The sequence below is a fragment of the Phoca vitulina genome, unplaced genomic scaffold (assembly GCF_004348235.1).
Source record: "Phoca vitulina isolate PV1807 unplaced genomic scaffold, GSC_HSeal_1.0 scaffold10, whole genome shotgun sequence".
NCBI classification, from domain to species: Eukaryota; Metazoa; Chordata; class Mammalia; order Carnivora; family Phocidae; genus Phoca; species Phoca vitulina.
The window spans coordinates 20,533,496-20,552,026 of NW_022589713.1; the positions used below are offsets into that span (position 1 = coordinate 20,533,496).

At 39.1% G+C, this 18,531-nt stretch overlaps 1 protein-coding gene across 1 annotated transcript in view; it reads left to right on the plus strand.

Annotated features, from left to right (window-relative positions):
- Positions 1-18,370, plus strand: part of STAG1 (stromal antigen 1) — a 423,306-nt gene extending 404,936 nt beyond the window's left edge. Inside the window, exons 29-34 of the mRNA XM_032408640.1 lie at positions 2,763-2,968; positions 6,717-6,891; positions 9,050-9,160; positions 9,717-9,831; positions 11,214-11,294; positions 11,381-18,370. Of these exons, the coding sequence (XP_032264531.1) occupies positions 2,763-2,968; positions 6,717-6,891; positions 9,050-9,160; positions 9,717-9,831; positions 11,214-11,294; positions 11,381-11,404 (712 nt within the window). The 3' untranslated portion in view covers positions 11,405-18,370. The remainder of the gene's footprint in view (positions 1-2,762; positions 2,969-6,716; positions 6,892-9,049; positions 9,161-9,716; positions 9,832-11,213; positions 11,295-11,380) is intronic.
- The last annotated feature ends 161 nt before the right edge of the window (positions 18,371-18,531 follow it).

Sequence of the window (18,531 nt, forward strand, 5' to 3'; positions counted from 1 at the left end):
TTATCCTGCTGGTGTTCTCTGAGTTTCCTGGATCTATGGTTTGGTATCTGATGTTAATTTTGGAAAATTCTCTGTCATTTCTATTTTAAATTATTGTTATTATTGCCTTGCTTCTCCTTCTCATATTCCCATTATATTAACACCTATTGTAGTTGTATTATAGTCAGATGTTCTGTTTTTCCTCCATCTACATTATCTTTGCTTTTAAGTTTTTGAGGATTCTCTTGCTGTGTCCCCTAGAGCAGAGGTTTTTTCCTCAGCTGTGTCCAGTCTACTTTGTTTCTTTTACAGTTTTCATCTCTAGCATTTCTTTTTGGTTCTTAGGATTTCCATCTGTCTGCTTTCATTGCTTATCTGTTCTTGCATGTGGTCTACTTTTTCCATTAGAGCCCTTAGCATATTGACCATAGTTGTTTTATTTATTTTTTTGAAATTTTATTTGTCAGAGAGCGAGCACGTGCACAAGCAAGGGGAGCAGCAGGCAGTGGGAGAAGCAGGCTCCCTGCCGAGCAAGGAGCCTGATGTGGGACTCCATCCCAGGACCCTAGGATCATGAAGGCATAAGACCCTGAGCTGAAGGCAGATGCTTACCTGACTGAGCCACCTAGGCGTCCTGATCATAGTTGTTTTAAATTGCCAGTCTGATAATTCTGATATTTCTGTCATGCCTGATTCTGATGTTTGCTCTGTCCTTCACACTGTGTTTTTGCCTTTTGGTATGCCTTATAATTTTTTCTTGATAGCCAAACATGATGTACTAGGTAAAAGGAACTGCTGTAAATTACTTTTAGTAATATGGTAATGAGGTATGGGAGGAGGGGAAGCATTCTTTAGTCCTATGATTATAGGTCTCAGTCTTTTAGTGAGCCTATGCCTCTGGACTATAAACTTCACAAGTGTTTCTCAGTTTTTTCCTTTACCCATGGTTGGGACAAAATGGGTAGAGTTGGCTGGAGTTGGGTATTTCTCTTCCCCTAGATCGGTTAGGTTCTGATAATATCCCAGCAAGTTGTGCTCTGCCTAACCAGTTTCTCCTGAGGAGAGGCTTTGTTAAGAATAACATACTCTGGCAGATTTCAGAGTGGTTCCTTTTCTTCTCCCCTTGCCAAAAGCACAGGGGAGTTTGCTCTAATATTTTACTGTGGAAACCCAGTTGAGCTTCTGGAGGTAAATCTCACAGTATTATGTGGAGGTCCGCCTATAACTGGGTTGCTCTGAGTTTTGAACTCTCAGACTTGTCACAGTGAATCTCCAACAGTTTGTGAATTATGGCTCAGGTTTTCCTACCCCAGCAATGGTTCTCAAGGTGGTTTTTGTTTCTGAGTCTGCTCCAATAAGCTGTTACCTCCTCTGTCTCCCAATCTTGGGGACAGCTATTTTCCTCTCTATGGCTCCAGGAAGTTGTTGATTTTTTAGTCTGTTGAGCTCTTTACTTGTCAGGATGCAGTAACAACTTCCAAACTCCTTACATGCAGAACTGGAAACCAGTCTACTGTGATTTTTACGCTTTCTAGGAGTCGTTCATGGGTCAGAGCAGCTTATTTTTTTAACCAGTGTTTGGTTAGAGGTTGTGCTTAAGCCCTTGTGCCAGTGAGGCTTCTTCCCTGTCTTGATAGATCGATGTGGGGCATGGTGAATGATAACAAAATACCCTCATCCCGTTCTTTTTGCCCACGAGTGGGTGCAGCTTAAGCATATGTGCAGAGCCTTGCCAACTTCTAGGATCATCTATGATCCCAGGAGGGCTCTTCTTGGCTGTCTTTCCCTGGTTCTCTATTAAATTTCTGGCTGCTCTACTCTTTCTTTGGTTGCTGGGCAGAACTTTTATGCCACTGAACAGGAGCTGGGGGTGGTACAGCATCCCTGTTCTCCCAGAATAACACCCCTTTTCTGAGAGCAGGGGGCCAGGGGTAACCCCTAGTTTTTAGCTTGTCCCTCCAGGTGGTCTTAGCCTGCTGTGCCTGGGAGAGAGTTACTACCTGACAAGTAGGGGATGGAAAAGAAGGGAGCCTTCTTCCTCCCAGCTACTGTCCAGAACAGAGCTTCTGCAACCTACCAATGGCCTGCTTCTTCCAAGGTAGCTGTAGATGAGGAGCTAGAGAAAGAGGGAACGCCCATCTTCTTACCCATGTCTGCCCAGAATAGAGCTCCTGGAGTAGCAGTGGTGAGGGAGAGGGGACAGGGGAAGGGAACAGGTTGTGGTTCAAATGCTACAAACTCACTGTTTTACTGAGATTTGGTAGATTTTCTTGAATAAATGTTTCTCCATTTGCTGTATGCCCTTAGGACAATTTCTGAAGACTTTAAATGATTGTCTTTTATTAGTTTCACCAGTTAAAAAGTTGTTATGCCAAGCTCCTCCCTCCACCATTACAGAAATCCTACCCTGGTTTGAACACTTTAAAAGAAAGTTCAATAACCTTTTGAGCTAAACTTCTGATTTTTTTTTTTTAACATTGATATAGGAAGGACCACACACAAAACCTTAGTAATACATTCACCTATTTAAAAGCATTCCAGTGCTCGCTTCAGCAGCACATATACTAAAATCAGAACAGTAAAAGCATTCCAGAAATATATGAAGGAAAACCTTACATTCTCCTCCCTCTTTTTCCAAAGGTAACCACTGTTAAAAGTATAATGTGTGTCCTAGGGGATTCTTCAGATCTTTCAGAGAGAGAGCCTCACTTTATGAAAGAATTAAATAAGTGATACATGAAGTGCTTCCATGAAAATCACTGTTTCTTCTATTGTGTTTCTAGTCATTCATACCTAGAAAAATTCCTTACGGAGCAAATGATGGAAAGGAGAGAAGATGTATGGCTTCCACTCATTTCCTATAGAAATTCGTTAGTCACTGGAGGTGAAGATGATAGAATGTCTGTGAACAGTGGAAGTAGCAGCAGTAAAACATCCTCAGTAAGAAATAAGAAAGGACGACCCCCACTTCATAAAAAACGAGTAGAAGGTAAGTCTGCCTTTACGCTGTGAGACAAGTAGTTTGCTTACTATTGCAGAGGTAAAGTGGCAAATCTGTTGAAGCAAGGAAATATTGTTAAGCATGTTATTTCCTTGTAGATTTGACACATACTGAGAGGTTAAGGCAAAAAGGTTGGAATAGACAAAGTGGAAGAGAAAAGGGTCAAGGAAGAAGAAGTTGGAAGAGCATGAAACACAGAGGAAGATGGTGCAGAGAAAAGTGGAAACAGTTACAAAGGTTTATAAAATTGATCCCCATATCATAGACCCTCTAATACATTAAAATTTAAAATAAGGTAGTTACCAAAATTCATCCTAATGTAGAAGAGATTCTGATAAGTTGAAGGTAGACCTCTGCAGCAAATTGAATATACCAAAACAACTTTCCATTTCTACCCCATGGATGAGTAATTTATTTTTGTGTGTTAAAATAATGATAGCCAACTCTGGTTTTATAACCCTCATGGACTGTAGGAACCAGGGAGTTGAATTGTCATGAATAGGGCACCTGGGTGGTTCAGTTGGTTAAGCGACTGCCTTCGGCTCAGGTCATGATCCTGGAGTCCCTGGATCGAGTCCCGCATCGGGCTCCCTGCTCAGCGAGGAGCCTGCTTCTCCCTCTAACCCTCCCCCCTCTCATGTACTCTCTCTCTCTCTCTCATTCTCGCCCTCTCAAATAAATAAATCTTAAAAAAAAAAAAAAAAATTGTCATGAATATGTGATCATTGGTAGTTAATTCATGTATCCAAAAAGACTAAAAATTTCTTTATTAGAGCATTACTCTTAAACTAAGACAACTCAAAGTACAAATGCTTATTTCCTCAAATAACCTTCCCCCATCTCCATGGTTTTCCTAATAAATATTCTCCAAACCAAGAGAGAGGAAGGCAATGATCTGAATCCTCCTCTGCTCCCTTTTACAACCTTCTATTTACCTTTCAGCATCTCACCTCTGCTGCCTAAAAACTAGTTGACTCATGAAAGATTTTGCTACAACCTGTAGCAGAATTAATTAGAATTTAAATCTGTTTCTTTCATCATTGGGGAGGCAGTATTGACTATTGGTGACGAGCACACACTCTAAAACTAGAGTTCTAGAATTCACACCTGGCTTTCTAGTTTTAAACTGTATGACTTTTGAGCATGTTATTTAACCTCTCAGCTTCAATCATTGATCACACAAAGGATGATCAGAGTACCTATCCTGTCTGTCAGCTATTGTAAATATTAAATGAGATACTCCAAATAAAATACTTAGTATACACACAGAGAGAGGTTACTTAGCACAGTGCTTAGCACATAGGCACATGCAGTAAATGTTAGCTGCTATTGTCAGAATGTCAATATTTCAAAGAGAATAAAAGATATGAAAATATTTACAGAATTAATGTTAAAGATTTTCTTTCAGTTTTTATTTTTGGGACTTAAAATCTTTTTGGTCCAGAAAATGAAAATACTAAGTCCTGTCTTTGTAGTGTAGGATCCTAAACTTTTCTCTAAATAAAGACTCCACAGTCACTTCCTTTTTAAAATGTCTTCTAGAGCAGCCTCTATCAGGATGCCCCTGCCACATCCATCTATCCATCCATCTATCCAGTCTGTCTGTCTGGATATAGATCTAGATATACAGATATTTTTACTCACAGCTTTTCTTACATGTAATATTCATATTAGCCAACATTCATTAAATTCTTGCTGTGTACCAGGAATGTGCTTTATATGCATTATTAGCATTTAATCATTTACTTGACTAACATTTGTAAAGCATTTAGGTCAGTACGTGGCACAAAGTGAATGCTGTATAAATGTTTTATAAATGAACTCTTGAGTAAAACATTATTACCTGTATTTCACACAGAAGAAACTAAAGCTTAGAGAATTTAAATAACCATATATAATTCCCTCACTAATGGGGCAGTCAAGTATTATCTTCGGGACGAAGAAAAGCATATATAAACCAGATAATTTGTTGTTAAATTGCAAAAAAGAAAACTTGCTGTGTGTCAGTTTGAAAATTTACCAGGAGACTAAGGTAGGTCGTGTGCCCAGAATCCTTAGGCAGCAGTTTCATCTGTTTGGAATAAAGATGAGAAAGCTTTGCAAGAAGTGTTTTTATTGAGGAACCCTTAGGGGTTAGGAGAATCTCTTCAAGAAGAGTGAGTTCTTCCTGAAGTTATTCATTAAGTCTTTACCATGCACCTTTCTAAGAACTGTGTGAAATGCTGGAGATTAGGTATTAATAAAAATGCTTATAGTACAGATGGAAAGACAGAAGCAAGAGAAGCAGGCGATTTCAGTTCCACATGGGCAGTGCTCTGATGGGCGAAAAAGGTTTTCTGGGAACATAAAGGGAGTGATCAAACTCTTAATGAATCAGGAAAGATTTTCTGGAAAAGTAGTAGAGCTGAAAGATGGATTTACCAGGTTAAGAACCTAAATGATAACCATTCTTATAAGTGCAGCAAAAAATAAAAGTTAGGAATTAAATGTTGAATGAAAAGTGGTATGAATAAAAGAAGACAAAACCTCTTTTTGCTGATTAAGTAAAGAGATTGTTGAATAGTGAGCTTCGGATCAGTGGAATGATCTTAACAAGGCAATAGCTAAATATTTTCCAAGAACTAAAAAGCTGATCTAGAACATACACGTGTCTGATAATTTTTGAAACACTGAGAGATGGAATGTTTGATAGCAAGTGAGGAACCTAACATGCTGCACAAATCTGAGACTTAATGGAGGAAGAAAAACAATGGGATTCATACTGTGTACTTTGTGATTTAAATTTTTTTTTCATTTAAATTCTTCAGAAGGAAAAGCATAGCAGTAATACTTTTAAATCTTCCCATATTAAGAAAATAGCTTAGAATGTTTATAGTAGAAACTTTATGTAACATTATACCAGCCTGTAGTTTTAGATACATAAATAATGCTTTATCTGCTCACATCTTTGTAAATGACCAGAAGAAGGAAGAAACAGCTCCTGGTCCCTTGAAGAAATTTAATTCTAATTACAGAGATAACATATACACTTGACAAATCACCTGCCAATGCAGGCCACTGTATAATTAAATCCTAAGTAAGTAGGAATGATTCTGTTTCCTCTAGAAGTTAAAAGAGAATGGGAAGTGGGGGCTGGGTAGGGTGATTAAGGAGGGCTTCCCTAAAGAGGTAGAACTTAGAAGCATGAAAACAGTGAGCCTCTTAACCCATCCCCGCACATACAACCTGGCAAAAAGTTATTTCTCTGGTGACCAGTGTCCCAGTTGTGCAGTGGGATTTGCTGATTTTCCGTAAAGGCCTGCCAGGCTTTAAGTGCTTCTGCCTGGGGCCCCTGTAAGGCCCAGCAAATAGGCCCTTTATTGCTTGAGCAAAGGAAGGTTAGAGTGGTCTCTGGCTGGCCTAATTCTTCCTCTTCTGCGGTGAATTAATCCTTAGAGAAGGAGGGACTTGGAAGAGAGGATAAGGTAAGGATAGCTGACATTTGATGGTTACATCCATTACATCATTTAATCCTTAAAACTCTTTGAGGTTGGGTATTGATATCCTTATTTTGTATATGAGAAACCTGAGTTTTGGAAGTTTAATAACTTACAGAAAGTCACACAAGTGAGTGGTGTAAGTAGGATTCAAGCTAGGCAGTCTAACCCAGGAGCCATGCTCTGCAAGTCTGTGCTGTAACTTCTACCAGAGTTTCCTCCACTCATGACATTTTGTGACTCTAACTGGAATTTTACAGATGAAAGTCTGGATAATACGTGGCTAAATAGGACTGATACCATGATTCAGACTCCTGGCCCCCTTCCAGCACCACAGCTCACTTCCACTGTACTGCGGGAAAATAGCCGGCCCATGGGAGAGCAGATTCAGGAACCTGAGTCTGAACATGGTTCTGAACCTGACTTTTTACACAAGTAAGTAGTAAAAATTCATTTTCTTGGTATAAAATCTTTAATTGTTAAAGAAAAGCTATCCAAGAAAAACTTTGTTAAAACATATTATTGGTTAGTTCATGAGAAAAAAACCACAAGCAGAGATAATTTATATTAGAAAATATATAATAAGGTCTGCCAACACTTATGGATATCAGTTAATCGAAGTCCAGAGACCTTTAAAGCACGGTGCCTCACTAAGTGCTGAGCTCAGTTGGATTCATTGGGCAGGTCTGTTACTTCTCGGGGACTTGCGAAAAAGACATGCAGGTTATTATAAGAGTCTCTGCTATAAGGTTGTTACTAGTCTGAACACCAAATAGACTACTCCTTTTATCATCCATTTAATTAATAGTACTTTGTTTTGTCGAGTTTGTATTTTAAACTTAAACTGTTATGGATTAAGATATTTGTCAAGATATTTGATAAATTCTCAGAACAGTTGCCCTTTCCCTAAGAGAGAATCAAAGCGTTACCTTTTCCCACACTAGTAATTAATATGTTTTCTAGTACCAGGGCCCCAAAAATTTTGGAAAAGGCATGATGTTGGTATGACTTTTGCTATAAAAAAACTTTTTCTTTGTTATTTTCCATTCAGCTATGAAGTTGTCCTATCTCCTTGTGTTTCTATTCATATTGGGGTAATGCTGTGAATTACTCTGAGGGGTGAGAGAGAATTCTCAGTTGAACTCAACAGATTTAGCAGGTTGAAAATGGAAAGAGGCAGTGTTAGAATTATTCAAATCCTGAGTTTTCATAAAGCATCTTTGCCCAGAGGATCTGCCTTTCTTCAAAGCTAAAAGGATAATCATCGTCAGCCACTACAAAACAGCATTCGTAGAGGGTAGTTTGCCTTATGACCAGCATTCCCATCCCGCTTCCTAGAGGGTGAATTCTTCCTTATTTGAGCAGCCTGCCTTACTTCCCTGACTTTACCACTTGTTAGTTCCTCCCCTCTGTGGTCTGCTTTTCCCTGCTATCGGTTTATCAGTTTAATCAAGGTGGTAGCCCCACATGATACAAATATAGCTGCTTAGAGAGAACTTCATGTGACAGATGTTACCTACTAAAAAACCATTAAGGTTTACGTCCTGTAAAATCCCCAAGAGGCATGTTTATGCAAGTGTCATGTGCCAGTAAGTGTACAGGGGAGGGGAAAATTTAGCCCAGCATGCACCTGACTCCAAATCTCTTCAGAAGGACTGAGAAGAAAATGTGTTAATACCTTTCCTTGTTCAACTCTGGAGAGCTCTGAGCCACAAGACCAGCATCATTTCTGCCCCTTAGGGGACTGGCTGTCCAAGTAGGAACACTTGTGAGCAGGGCAGCAGCTGGATACAGAGGTCTCAGAAGCACTCTTGTTTGACAGAGATTCGGGGAACAAACCTGATAAATTAAGCACCTGTAGGGGAGGGAAAGGTTTTACCCAACTTAGGATCCCTGACTGGGTCTGAAAATTTAAATGGACAGATCCAAGAGGAGAAAAGCATACACATTTTACTGAATTCTTTACATGTACATGGGAGCTTTTACCATAGAATGAAGACCTGAAGAAGTTACCAAAGCAGGGAGCTTTTATACCTTTTTAGACAAAGAATAAATTTGTGAAGAATTGACAAGACAAAGGAATTTGGACTAGGAGTAGTCCAACTGAGACTGTGTAGTCCGTATCTTCCTTAATTAGGAAGATAAGGTTTAGTTTCACAAGGTGCGTTTATAGTTTCCTCTGGTGCCATCTCTAGGTTAAGAGTCTGTCTCCCATAAAATGAGAATTTGTTTTCTGCCTATAGGCAGAAAAGGAGGAGCTTTTTCTTTGTTCCCTGCTTCTTAATTGCCTTCAGCTCAAAATAACCTTTATCTCAGAGGCAGTATTTTGGGGTGACATAACTTTGGTTTCCTTTACACCTACCAACCAACCACAGCCAGAATCCCTGGAGACTTAAGCATCTCTTTGGGCAACTTACTGCTATTTCTGCAAAGGTAGATCCTTCGATAATGATCTGTCTCACCCTTAACTCTATAATAAATCCAGCTAATTCCCCATACATGGGGATTAGGCCAGCCAACTATGGCCTTCTTGGCATGGGACTGATTAGCTAAATTCATCTTTTGCCACAAAGTGAATAATGTATTCTCTTAGTCCTCAGATGCAGATCTCTTGGTTAGGCCAACCAAAATTAGAAGATTTAAATCGGAAGGACAGAACAGGAATGAACTACATGAAAGTGAGAACTGGAGTAAGGCATGCCGTGTAAGTGTTAACATCAAGTAGCACAAGAACATAATGACTATGTGATGCTGTTCATTTTGTGGAATGATGGCTCTCCTCTGACATTTGGTCTCAGGAGTTAAGATCATAATTCAGGATATGCTGTGCAATGTAGGATAGAAATAGAGGGTGTGGACTTTTGAGGCTTTCACCATTTAAATCCTAGTGCTGCCACTTGCCAGCTATATGGCCTTGGGCAAGCTCTAAACCTCAATGCCTCAGGTTCTTCATTTGTAAATTTGGGATAATAGTACCAATCACACAGAGTTTTGTGGGAATTGATACATAGCTAAATAAATGTTAACGTCTACTGTTGTTATTGCATTTAAATTACGCTTCCTTTTGATGAATTGAGATGAAATCTTGAATGAAACAAATGACCCTTAATTATCTTAGTTCAGGATCATAATTTGTGCAGCCTATGGGTTGTGACTGGAACATGTGCTTTCATTGGTTAGAAGACCTACTGTAAGAAAGAGCCAGGACTCCAAATTCAATGAGTCTGAGCAGCTATCTGATCATGCTTTCTCCTTATCAGTCGGGGCCTAATGGAGGAAGACGCTGAGCCCATCTTTGAAGATGTGATGATGTCATCCCGGAGCCAGTTAGAAGATATGAATGAAGAATTTGAAGACACCATGGTTATTGATCTGGTAAGGAAATTGCAGTACATTTTCTTCTGTTAAAGTAAGTGAAAATGTTGGTGTAAGATGATGCTCTTGTTTTCAGAACCCCATGGGAAGGAGAGAGAGGTGTGGAGGTTGTAAACATAGCAGCAGGTAGGACCAGTCTAAGGCTTAGCACATTTGGATGAGCTTGTGTTTTTCAAGCCTGCTTTCCAAGCAGTCAGATTTTAAATTCTGCCAGTAACAGGAACTGGTTCCTTATTAACTTCTTGAGAAGGGGCTCACACTAGATCTGTCTCAGTATAGTGTGTGCATTTGGTCTCTTAAACTAACTTGGAATCTGATGATACATACAGTGTGTTCCAGCATAGCAACCAAACATAGAATATGGACCATATTTGTTCAGTGTGAAAAAAACATCTTTGAAGTAAGGAAACCTGAATATAGACTAGGTATAGGTGATATTAAGAAATTATTGACTTTGTCAGGAATAGTAATGCATGGTGGTTATGTTGTTTTTTTAAATTTCTATCAGAAACAGTTATAGGTATAACGACATAGAAAAAAAAGTGAGACGACTAAATGAAACAAGATTGGCTGAAGGTTTGACAGTTGATGAAGCTAGGTGATGGATACATGGGAGTTCAGCAAACTATGTATTTGCTAGGGCTGCTATACAAGTACCAGTGACTGGTGGCTTAAACAATAGAAATTTTCTCACATTTCTGGAGGCTAGAAGTCTGAGATCATGTTGTCAGGGAGATTGATTTCATTCTGAGGCTTTTCTCCTTGACTTGTAAATGGTCATCTTCTCCCTTTGTCTTCATATGATCTTTCCTGTGTGTCTCCTCTTTTTATAAGGATATGAATCAAAATAGAATCCACCCACATGACCTCACTTTACCTCAATTATTACCTCTTTGTAGGTCCTCTGTCCAAATAACAGTCACCTTCTGAGGTACTGGGGTTTAGGTCTTCAATATATGAATTTGGGGGGATGTAATTTAGCCCATAACATTCCGCTGTGTAGGTTTTAAATTTTCCATAATGAAAAACTCTTCTAAGAAATGTAAAGGAGATCATGTCACTGCAGTCTCTCCCCTCCCTTCAGTAGCTTTCCATCTACAGGCTTTGGGGAATTTAGGGATGAATTTTATAATCATTCTATGATTCAAAGGCATGTTCTATGTTTGTAGGCCCTAAAATTATTTATATGCATTTCCATATTCAGTTTATTCATTGTAATTTGAAATCCTTTTTTAAAAAAAAATGTATGCTCCATGTAAAAGCCACATTCTTTTCCTTTCAAAATTTGATCCTCAACAGCTCTGTTTTGTGATGCCATTAGAAATATTAGCTGCTTACCATCTTAATGTATCTCAGGAAAACATTTTGGCTTCTCTTTCCAGCCCCCATCAAGAAATCGGCGAGAGAGAGCTGAGCTGAGGCCAGATTTCTTTGATTCTGCAGCTATCATAGAAGACGATTCAGTAAATGTTAAATTATTACTGCTTTTTACTTACGGTTTCTGGGTCTTGTTTATGCATGAAGTTAATTGTGTCTCTCATTTTTCTAGGGATTTGGAATGCCTATGTTCTGAAGTCTGAAGAAAATTTACAAATATGGAACTCTATTATTTAGAGCTAGAGGCCTATATACTGTGATAGCTTGTATGGGGGAAAAAACACTTTTGATGTGATCTGATTTGTTTTTTAATCAAATGATTGAGGTCAATCCCTTTTTGCAGTGACAGAAGAGGAGCATGTAAATTACCCAAGGGAATGTTGGTGAATGTCACCTCAGAAAGACTGACCTGAAAAATCATTTGTGTCCTAATATTGGACTTATCCCAATACAGATGTGTGTGTTTTTCTGGAGGGAGGAAAAAATTTTAAATTTTTAAAACAGCTGTCAAGATAAACACTGTTATACACCTGTTTTATGAAAACTCAGCATTGAGTAAAAAAAAAAAAAAGTATTTTTAACTTTATTTTCCTGTTGTACAATTTAAAAACCGTTTTAACATTTTGCCTTTTTATGTTTTAAAAGCTAACCATTTTTATTAAACCTATGAGTAAGCAGCTCATCCTAATTGCCGAAGAGTGTTTTGGAGCTCACTGGATTTGGTTGACCTTGTGGAATACAGAAATATGGAGGAGCAGAATATTGACAAGCTAAGATGAAATTCTGACAGTGCATCTCTGCCAAAAACCACACACCCTCTGTGGATATGGATTCCCAGATTTTATATACTCTTGAATAAAAAGGTTTATTTTTATTTATAAGGGGGCATAAAATAAGAAATGTCCATGCAGCCATTTTCCAACAGATGCTGTACACCATTCATTTTATATAGAATAGGGAGATTCAAATACAGTACATTTTCTATTGGTATTTGTTCTGTGCATTTTTAGCAACTTCTACCAGCAAATAAAGTATTCTCAGAAAAACAGAAATGGTTCTCAAGTTATCGGTTTGCTGTTTTTACTACTTATTTCATGCCCTGCCAAATTCAAGTTACATAGACTTCCGTTTTCTTAAAAAGATAATCATGAAGAACTTCTTTGCCATTCAAAAGTAATTTTAAGTGTAACATAACTGTGTCTACTTCCCATGCACTTAATACCTTATGCGCTAATTTTGTGAATTAAGTTTACCAATTATAGAAGTATGTGCTGCATAGAAGTCTGTGCTTAGAGGGTGAAGTTCCTAAGCTTACCTTGAAATACAGCTACATTTCAGTGTTAAATGTGCATTTTATTTTGGGGAAAGAAATTATGAATCTTCAGGACAGCCTTCAATGGTTTAGAGTTACATTCTGCTTAGACTTTTATGACTTGCTGCTATTGTTTTAAAAAGCCCACTTAGTTTCTACTTTTCTGATTTTTTTAAAGTAAGCCTCAATTCCAAACCAATCCATCCACAGCTATTTGTGGGCTGGTTTTTAAAGTAGCTGTAACAGAATCATGAGGCTTTCCCTTCTTACCAAAAATGAAAAGCATTTTTTTACTAATCTGTGCACCCAATGATTATTTTTTGTTGGGAAAGCAAATGGATTATTCATTCTTTTAGTAAACACAAAACAGATTTTTCTCAATATTTGTACAGTTCTGAAAAAACCTGGTCACCAAAAATGTTATATCTGCTAATTTAGCAATTCCTGGGCTCCAGTTTGAGGGGCTGGGGTCTCGCTTTCTTCCAGAAATGTGGGCCTCACTGGACATGAAGGGGCAGGAATAACTGGACTATCTACCACTGCCAGCCCTGCCTATGGTTCTGGCCAAGGAGGAAGCTGGGAGGTGCCCTGGCACATGCACAGAGTGATCCTTTGCTTGACAGTTTCATGTGGAAAACAGATGCTTAGAATTGTAGACTACCATGCAACAAAAAAAAAAAAGGCTTAATATCTACTCCAATGGGTTTGCAGTTCAGTTTGAAGTCAATCGAATTTTTGTATTTTCAGTGTCTCCTTGATTGATTGGTTTTGCTAGTAATTCTGTAAATTGTACATTTGCAATATGAGGTTTTTTTCCTTTTGTACAATTTGAAATTGATGCTTCACCTTTCCTTTAATAAACTATTCAAAATCAGGCTTGTGGTAGTCATCCTATTGTTTCTTACTAGGTAAAGTTTTAAAGAGATGATTTTCTGCACTTGAGAGTTTGCTCAAAGTTTGCTCATTCAGGTAATTTGTTAACTATCAATCAGTGAGTTTTGTTTTTGTTTAAGGAAAAGAATTAAGGACTAGTTCATTCATTTTCTTTCATTCCCTGAATTTCCCTGGAGAGATTGTCTGTGGTTCAAGAGGAGGTCTCTTACAGGCTGAGTTTTCAAGGAGGAGGCATTCAGGGTTTGTAGCCTAGATCCTTCCCCTGCCTGAGATCCAGCCCCTAGGCATATCTATCTTTAAAGATCACTTGGATTCTACAGGGCTGTGTAAGAGTTTCTCTTGATATTGGTGCCAGATATCACTCTTAAAAACTCATGCACTACACTTTATGGTCCTGGCCTTGTTCTCTGGGCTGTGTTCATTACATGGCGTGAGAGGTCTGTGCAGAAAAGACGACAGGGATGCAAGGGCTAAATCAGCAGGTGAATTCTCTAGGCAGCCAAGAAGGAAGGTAATAAGGAAGGTCTCTGTGGCAGCTCATCTTTGGAATTAAAAGCTGATGAGACTAGACCAGAGCTTTACCCAGTGTGACTCTACCCTGGGACAAAATTGAAACCTCCCAGATGTGACTTGACTGTGACTCTGTATTTGCCCCTGCTTCCAGAAAAGAAACCATCAAACAAGGAACAGTGTCTTCATGGGAAATAAATAAAGGTTTAGTGCCCCCACCTCAGGCTTTTGATACCAAACCAAACTCAGGTAAGGTTCCATCCATGCCCTCCTAAGTGCCTTACTCGAGGTCTTTATTACACATCACTTTTTGAAGGACAGCTTTGTGCTCTCGAGGACACATAAAGGAGGCATTACTCACCATCCAGGAGAGTAGGTACATGGTCAGAACCTCCCTACTAAGGTTGCCACATCTACCCAGATGTGCAGCTGGACTCCACAGAGGCCCCAAACTGAGGCTTTGCCCATTAAGTGGCCATAGCTCCCGTTTGGAATGGTGGAGATCCCATGCCCACAAACGTGCAACAGCATGAGGACCAGTGGTTCTCTCTAAAAAAAAATAAAGCCACAGTCTCTAGAAATCCTTTAGAATCAGAAAGACATAAAATACTCATATCTGTCAAACAGGTAAAGTTTAGGCTGGTTCAACAACTCCATTAAAAGTGTTAACTCAGTGTATGGGTGAGTGTCCTTCACAGGCTTCTCTGACTGGGCAGACCATATCTAAAGCACCAGCAGCAGCCAAAGCATCGGTGCATCCAGAGGCAGAGAACTCCCTGAGGAGACCAAGACATAGTGAGAAGAGGAGCTGGAAGAACTTTTCGTGAACACAAGCAACTGGAAGGCTGCATTGTGAATGTGCTCCCCGCTATTCTAGCAATTCAAAAAGAGGATTGACAGGTCGTCATGCATGAGGTAGGAAAGCTTTCCAAATTTAGTAGCTCTTTGGGTTGAGACAATCCCTACTCACTACAACCTTTCTCACTCCACCCTTAGGAGTTCATCCCACCTATTTCATCAGTTGAGAAGCAGTGCTCTGAATGGTTAGAAGACAGGCTTATAGTTCAGACAAATCTGCCTGGGTTCAAATCACCGTTCACCACTCTAGCTGTGTGGCTCAGGAAGAATTGGTTTACTTAAGGCAAGAGGAACAGGAGCAGGTCCAGTAGGTCACTCGCAGTACCTCTTAAACTTCACCTCAATTCTCACCATATTACCTGCTCTCAATCTAAAGACACACTTGCCACTGCTCTGCTCAGTAAACCCAAATTCTCTGGCTACAAGACTCCACGGTTTTCTTTTTCCCCTTAAGGACAGAATACCAGTTGGGAAAGGCATTCCTAAACAGTAGCCACTGGAGAATACTCTGCCACCATTCTCAAGGCATTTTGTCATCCATAGATGCTGGTCTACTTGCAAGGTCTTGCAGCTTTGTGTTTCCTTAGCCACCAGGCTTGGTTTATTGGATGGGATTTTCCCCACCATCTCCACTCCAAGGCTTCCCAGAAGCCTCTTGCCCAAATGCTTTAGTGGGCTGCTGCTTCTACCTCTTAGAGCAGGCCCAAAACTAGCCCTTCTCAGTGTCCAGATTTCCAACACATCTTGGACCCCCTTCCTCAAAAACGAAAAACACACAAGCTTGTAAATGTATTATTTTCCAAATGGACTATAGCAGTCATCCTCCAAATAGTCCAAATCCTAGGTTAGCTGACCCCAGAAATTGGGACTAGCCAAGCAGTTTTAAGCTGTTGAGCCACATGCTAACCAACCTGCATGACTTCTTAAGAGGCCTCTAAAAGCCCAGGAGTCAGCTGTCACTCCTTTCCCATGGTTTATAATCTTTCTGCTGGTACCAAACAGGAGTATAAAGAACCTCGAGCCAAACAGTCTCTACCCACTAGAAACTCACCATCTACTTATGAAGACAAAAATACGTATACAGAAAAAAAAAAAAATGCATGGTCAGATGCTTTAAAAACACCTGCAATAAGCAAAATCAGTTCAAGCTTGCAGGTCAAGATGAACCAAGTCAGGTCCTTCCTTGAGCATGAGCAAACTGGAGCTATTCAACAAGAGGGTGTTCCAAGGGGGAACTGATGGGGCTGTAGGCTTAAACTCACTTGGCAAGCAAGGGAGGGACACAGAACCTTCTGTGTGGGCTAAAGACTGTAGAGCAGGGCACTATGCACGGGAAATGCTAGAGCAGATGAATGCAACAAAATCAACCTGGAATAAGTCTATTAGCTCAGAAGAAGATTTCTGGCTTTGAGGGAAGGACACACAGAAACACCAGTGGGGATACCTCCACTTGGAGCCTGACTAGAATGGGAGATTCCCAATCACCTGGAAAGGGAAGAGAGACATTCAAGAAAAACTCCAGAGGCATAAGCCTGGCTACCTGGAATGATGGGGTGGCTGGTAGAAATGGGAAAAGTATATAAGACAGTCACACACTGATTTAGCTCAAGTTGAGCCTGAAAATGACAGAACATTCAAGCTCCTTTGGAGCTAAGGATCTGGGACAAGGGAAAGTCATCAGTGGTGGGAAGACCCAGGGCTCTCACCACAGAGAAAAGCACACCCCATGGGGCACTCTGAAACAGCACTCCATAGTTGACCTTTATGCTGAAACCACTTAAAATCTCCCTTTCTAATATAATCGTTAATGCTTTACATCCTCGGCCAAATAAAGTCAACAAAGATGGGGGCAGGGATTAAAATGGTCCACAAACATAAAAAAGGACTCTCTTTCAAATGGGTAACATAAATAAATACAAATAACTTGACCATGTACCTTCAGTTTAAAGATAAAAGAACTACAAGAGAGTCTTGAACTTTAGAAGTTCTCAAACTTCTGTATTTAGTGTAAGATTGAGCAAGTGAGTAAATTATATTGAAGATAATGGGACCCAGTTTTACCCCTGTGAGATAAATACGTAAATACAGAATAGGAGAAAGCAAAGAAGAACCTGTATGTTGGACTGGGATTTTAAACATATATATAATAAGTACATAATATATATACATGTTCCTCATATACCTTTATATTCACAAATTTGTATAAATATTTCCTAGTCTGCTGAAAATACCTAGAAGCAATGACACCCCAGCATCAATGTGAACATCTGCCAATTTTAGCTTCTAAGTGACATCTACTAAAACCAGGACTCGGGAGAAATCACTGAATCCAGGGCTGGGCAAGGGAAATAAAAGATGAGCCTGGTACATTATTCTGTGTCAAAAAATAAGGAAGTGTGCCAAAAATTATTGGAACATATCAAAAGGGTCAAAGAGCCAGCTTTAAAGAAGCTCCTGTTGAAATTTTAAGTGTCAAAATGAGTAACACGTTAAATTTTAAAGGAATCCATGAGTTTGTTCTTTGTTTGATACATTCATTCACTAAAACATTTATGAAACACCTACTATATACCAAACAGATTTCAACTATAATATATGCTTCCCAATCTCATCTCTTGGGGGTGGAGCAGGGATGGACAGGGAGAAAAAAAATGTAATGAACTAATTAATGTGTGTTTGAAAATCTGACAGGGTGATAGCATAGTAAGAAAAAGTTATTTTAGGAAAAAATGTTTTTTAAAAAAGAATGAGTCTAAACAGATACTGAAAAAATTTAAACAGAAAAGAAAGCTCTTCCAAGAGTCTAACAACTAACAAATCCAGACAATGATAGGGTTAGAAATGCAAACATTTTAGAATCAACACAGGATAGCTGATTGAGGCAAGAATCATCAATGGATTACTAAAAGTACTGGATGAAAGTTTGTTGATAGGCTTAAAGAATGTCCCCAGATCAGTTATTAATTACAAAGAAAAAATGGTAACCTTTGCAGCCACCACTGTAACCAAGTGATGAGTCCATTTCATCAATAATGGAAAAAACTAGCATAATGTGCTTCCTAATGTGATACAGAGAACATTCTTGTGTGTAACTCTTACCTAGATCTGAACATCTGGAAACAATCAGACAAACCCAAATTGAGGGCTATTCTACAAAATAATGGGCAACCACTCTTCCAACAAATGTCACTGTAATGAAAGACTGTAAGACAATGAGCCTTGGTTCCTGGGAAATAAACAGTGATGTTTGGTGGTGCAGGGGGATAAAGTGTCATGATTCTGCAAATTACTCTCAAATGGGTCAATAAAAATAATATATTTATGAAAGAGATGTACCAAATGTAGACAATTAACTAGATAATCTAGGTGAAAGGTATACAAATACCACTCTTGCAACATTTCTACAGGTTTGAAAATTTCCAAAATAAGTTCTTTAAAATGTGAGAACACATTTCTAAAAAGCACCTAATATAGAGTACTACAGCTTACCTAGCATCCATTCTGCCAGACACAACTGCAAACATCTCATTTAATCCTCAACAACTCCTAGAGGAATTAAGGGCACATTATTAAATATTATTTAAAAGTAAGGAAACTGAAGCCTAAGCAGTTAAGTACTCTGCCCTAAAAGCTGCTTATCTCACCTACAGACAAAAAAAAAAATCTGGGGAAAAGAAAAAAATACAAGAGGTGTCAAATAAGGGTCAGCTCTAAGTGACAATACTCTATGTACTGTTTTCTTGATTTTT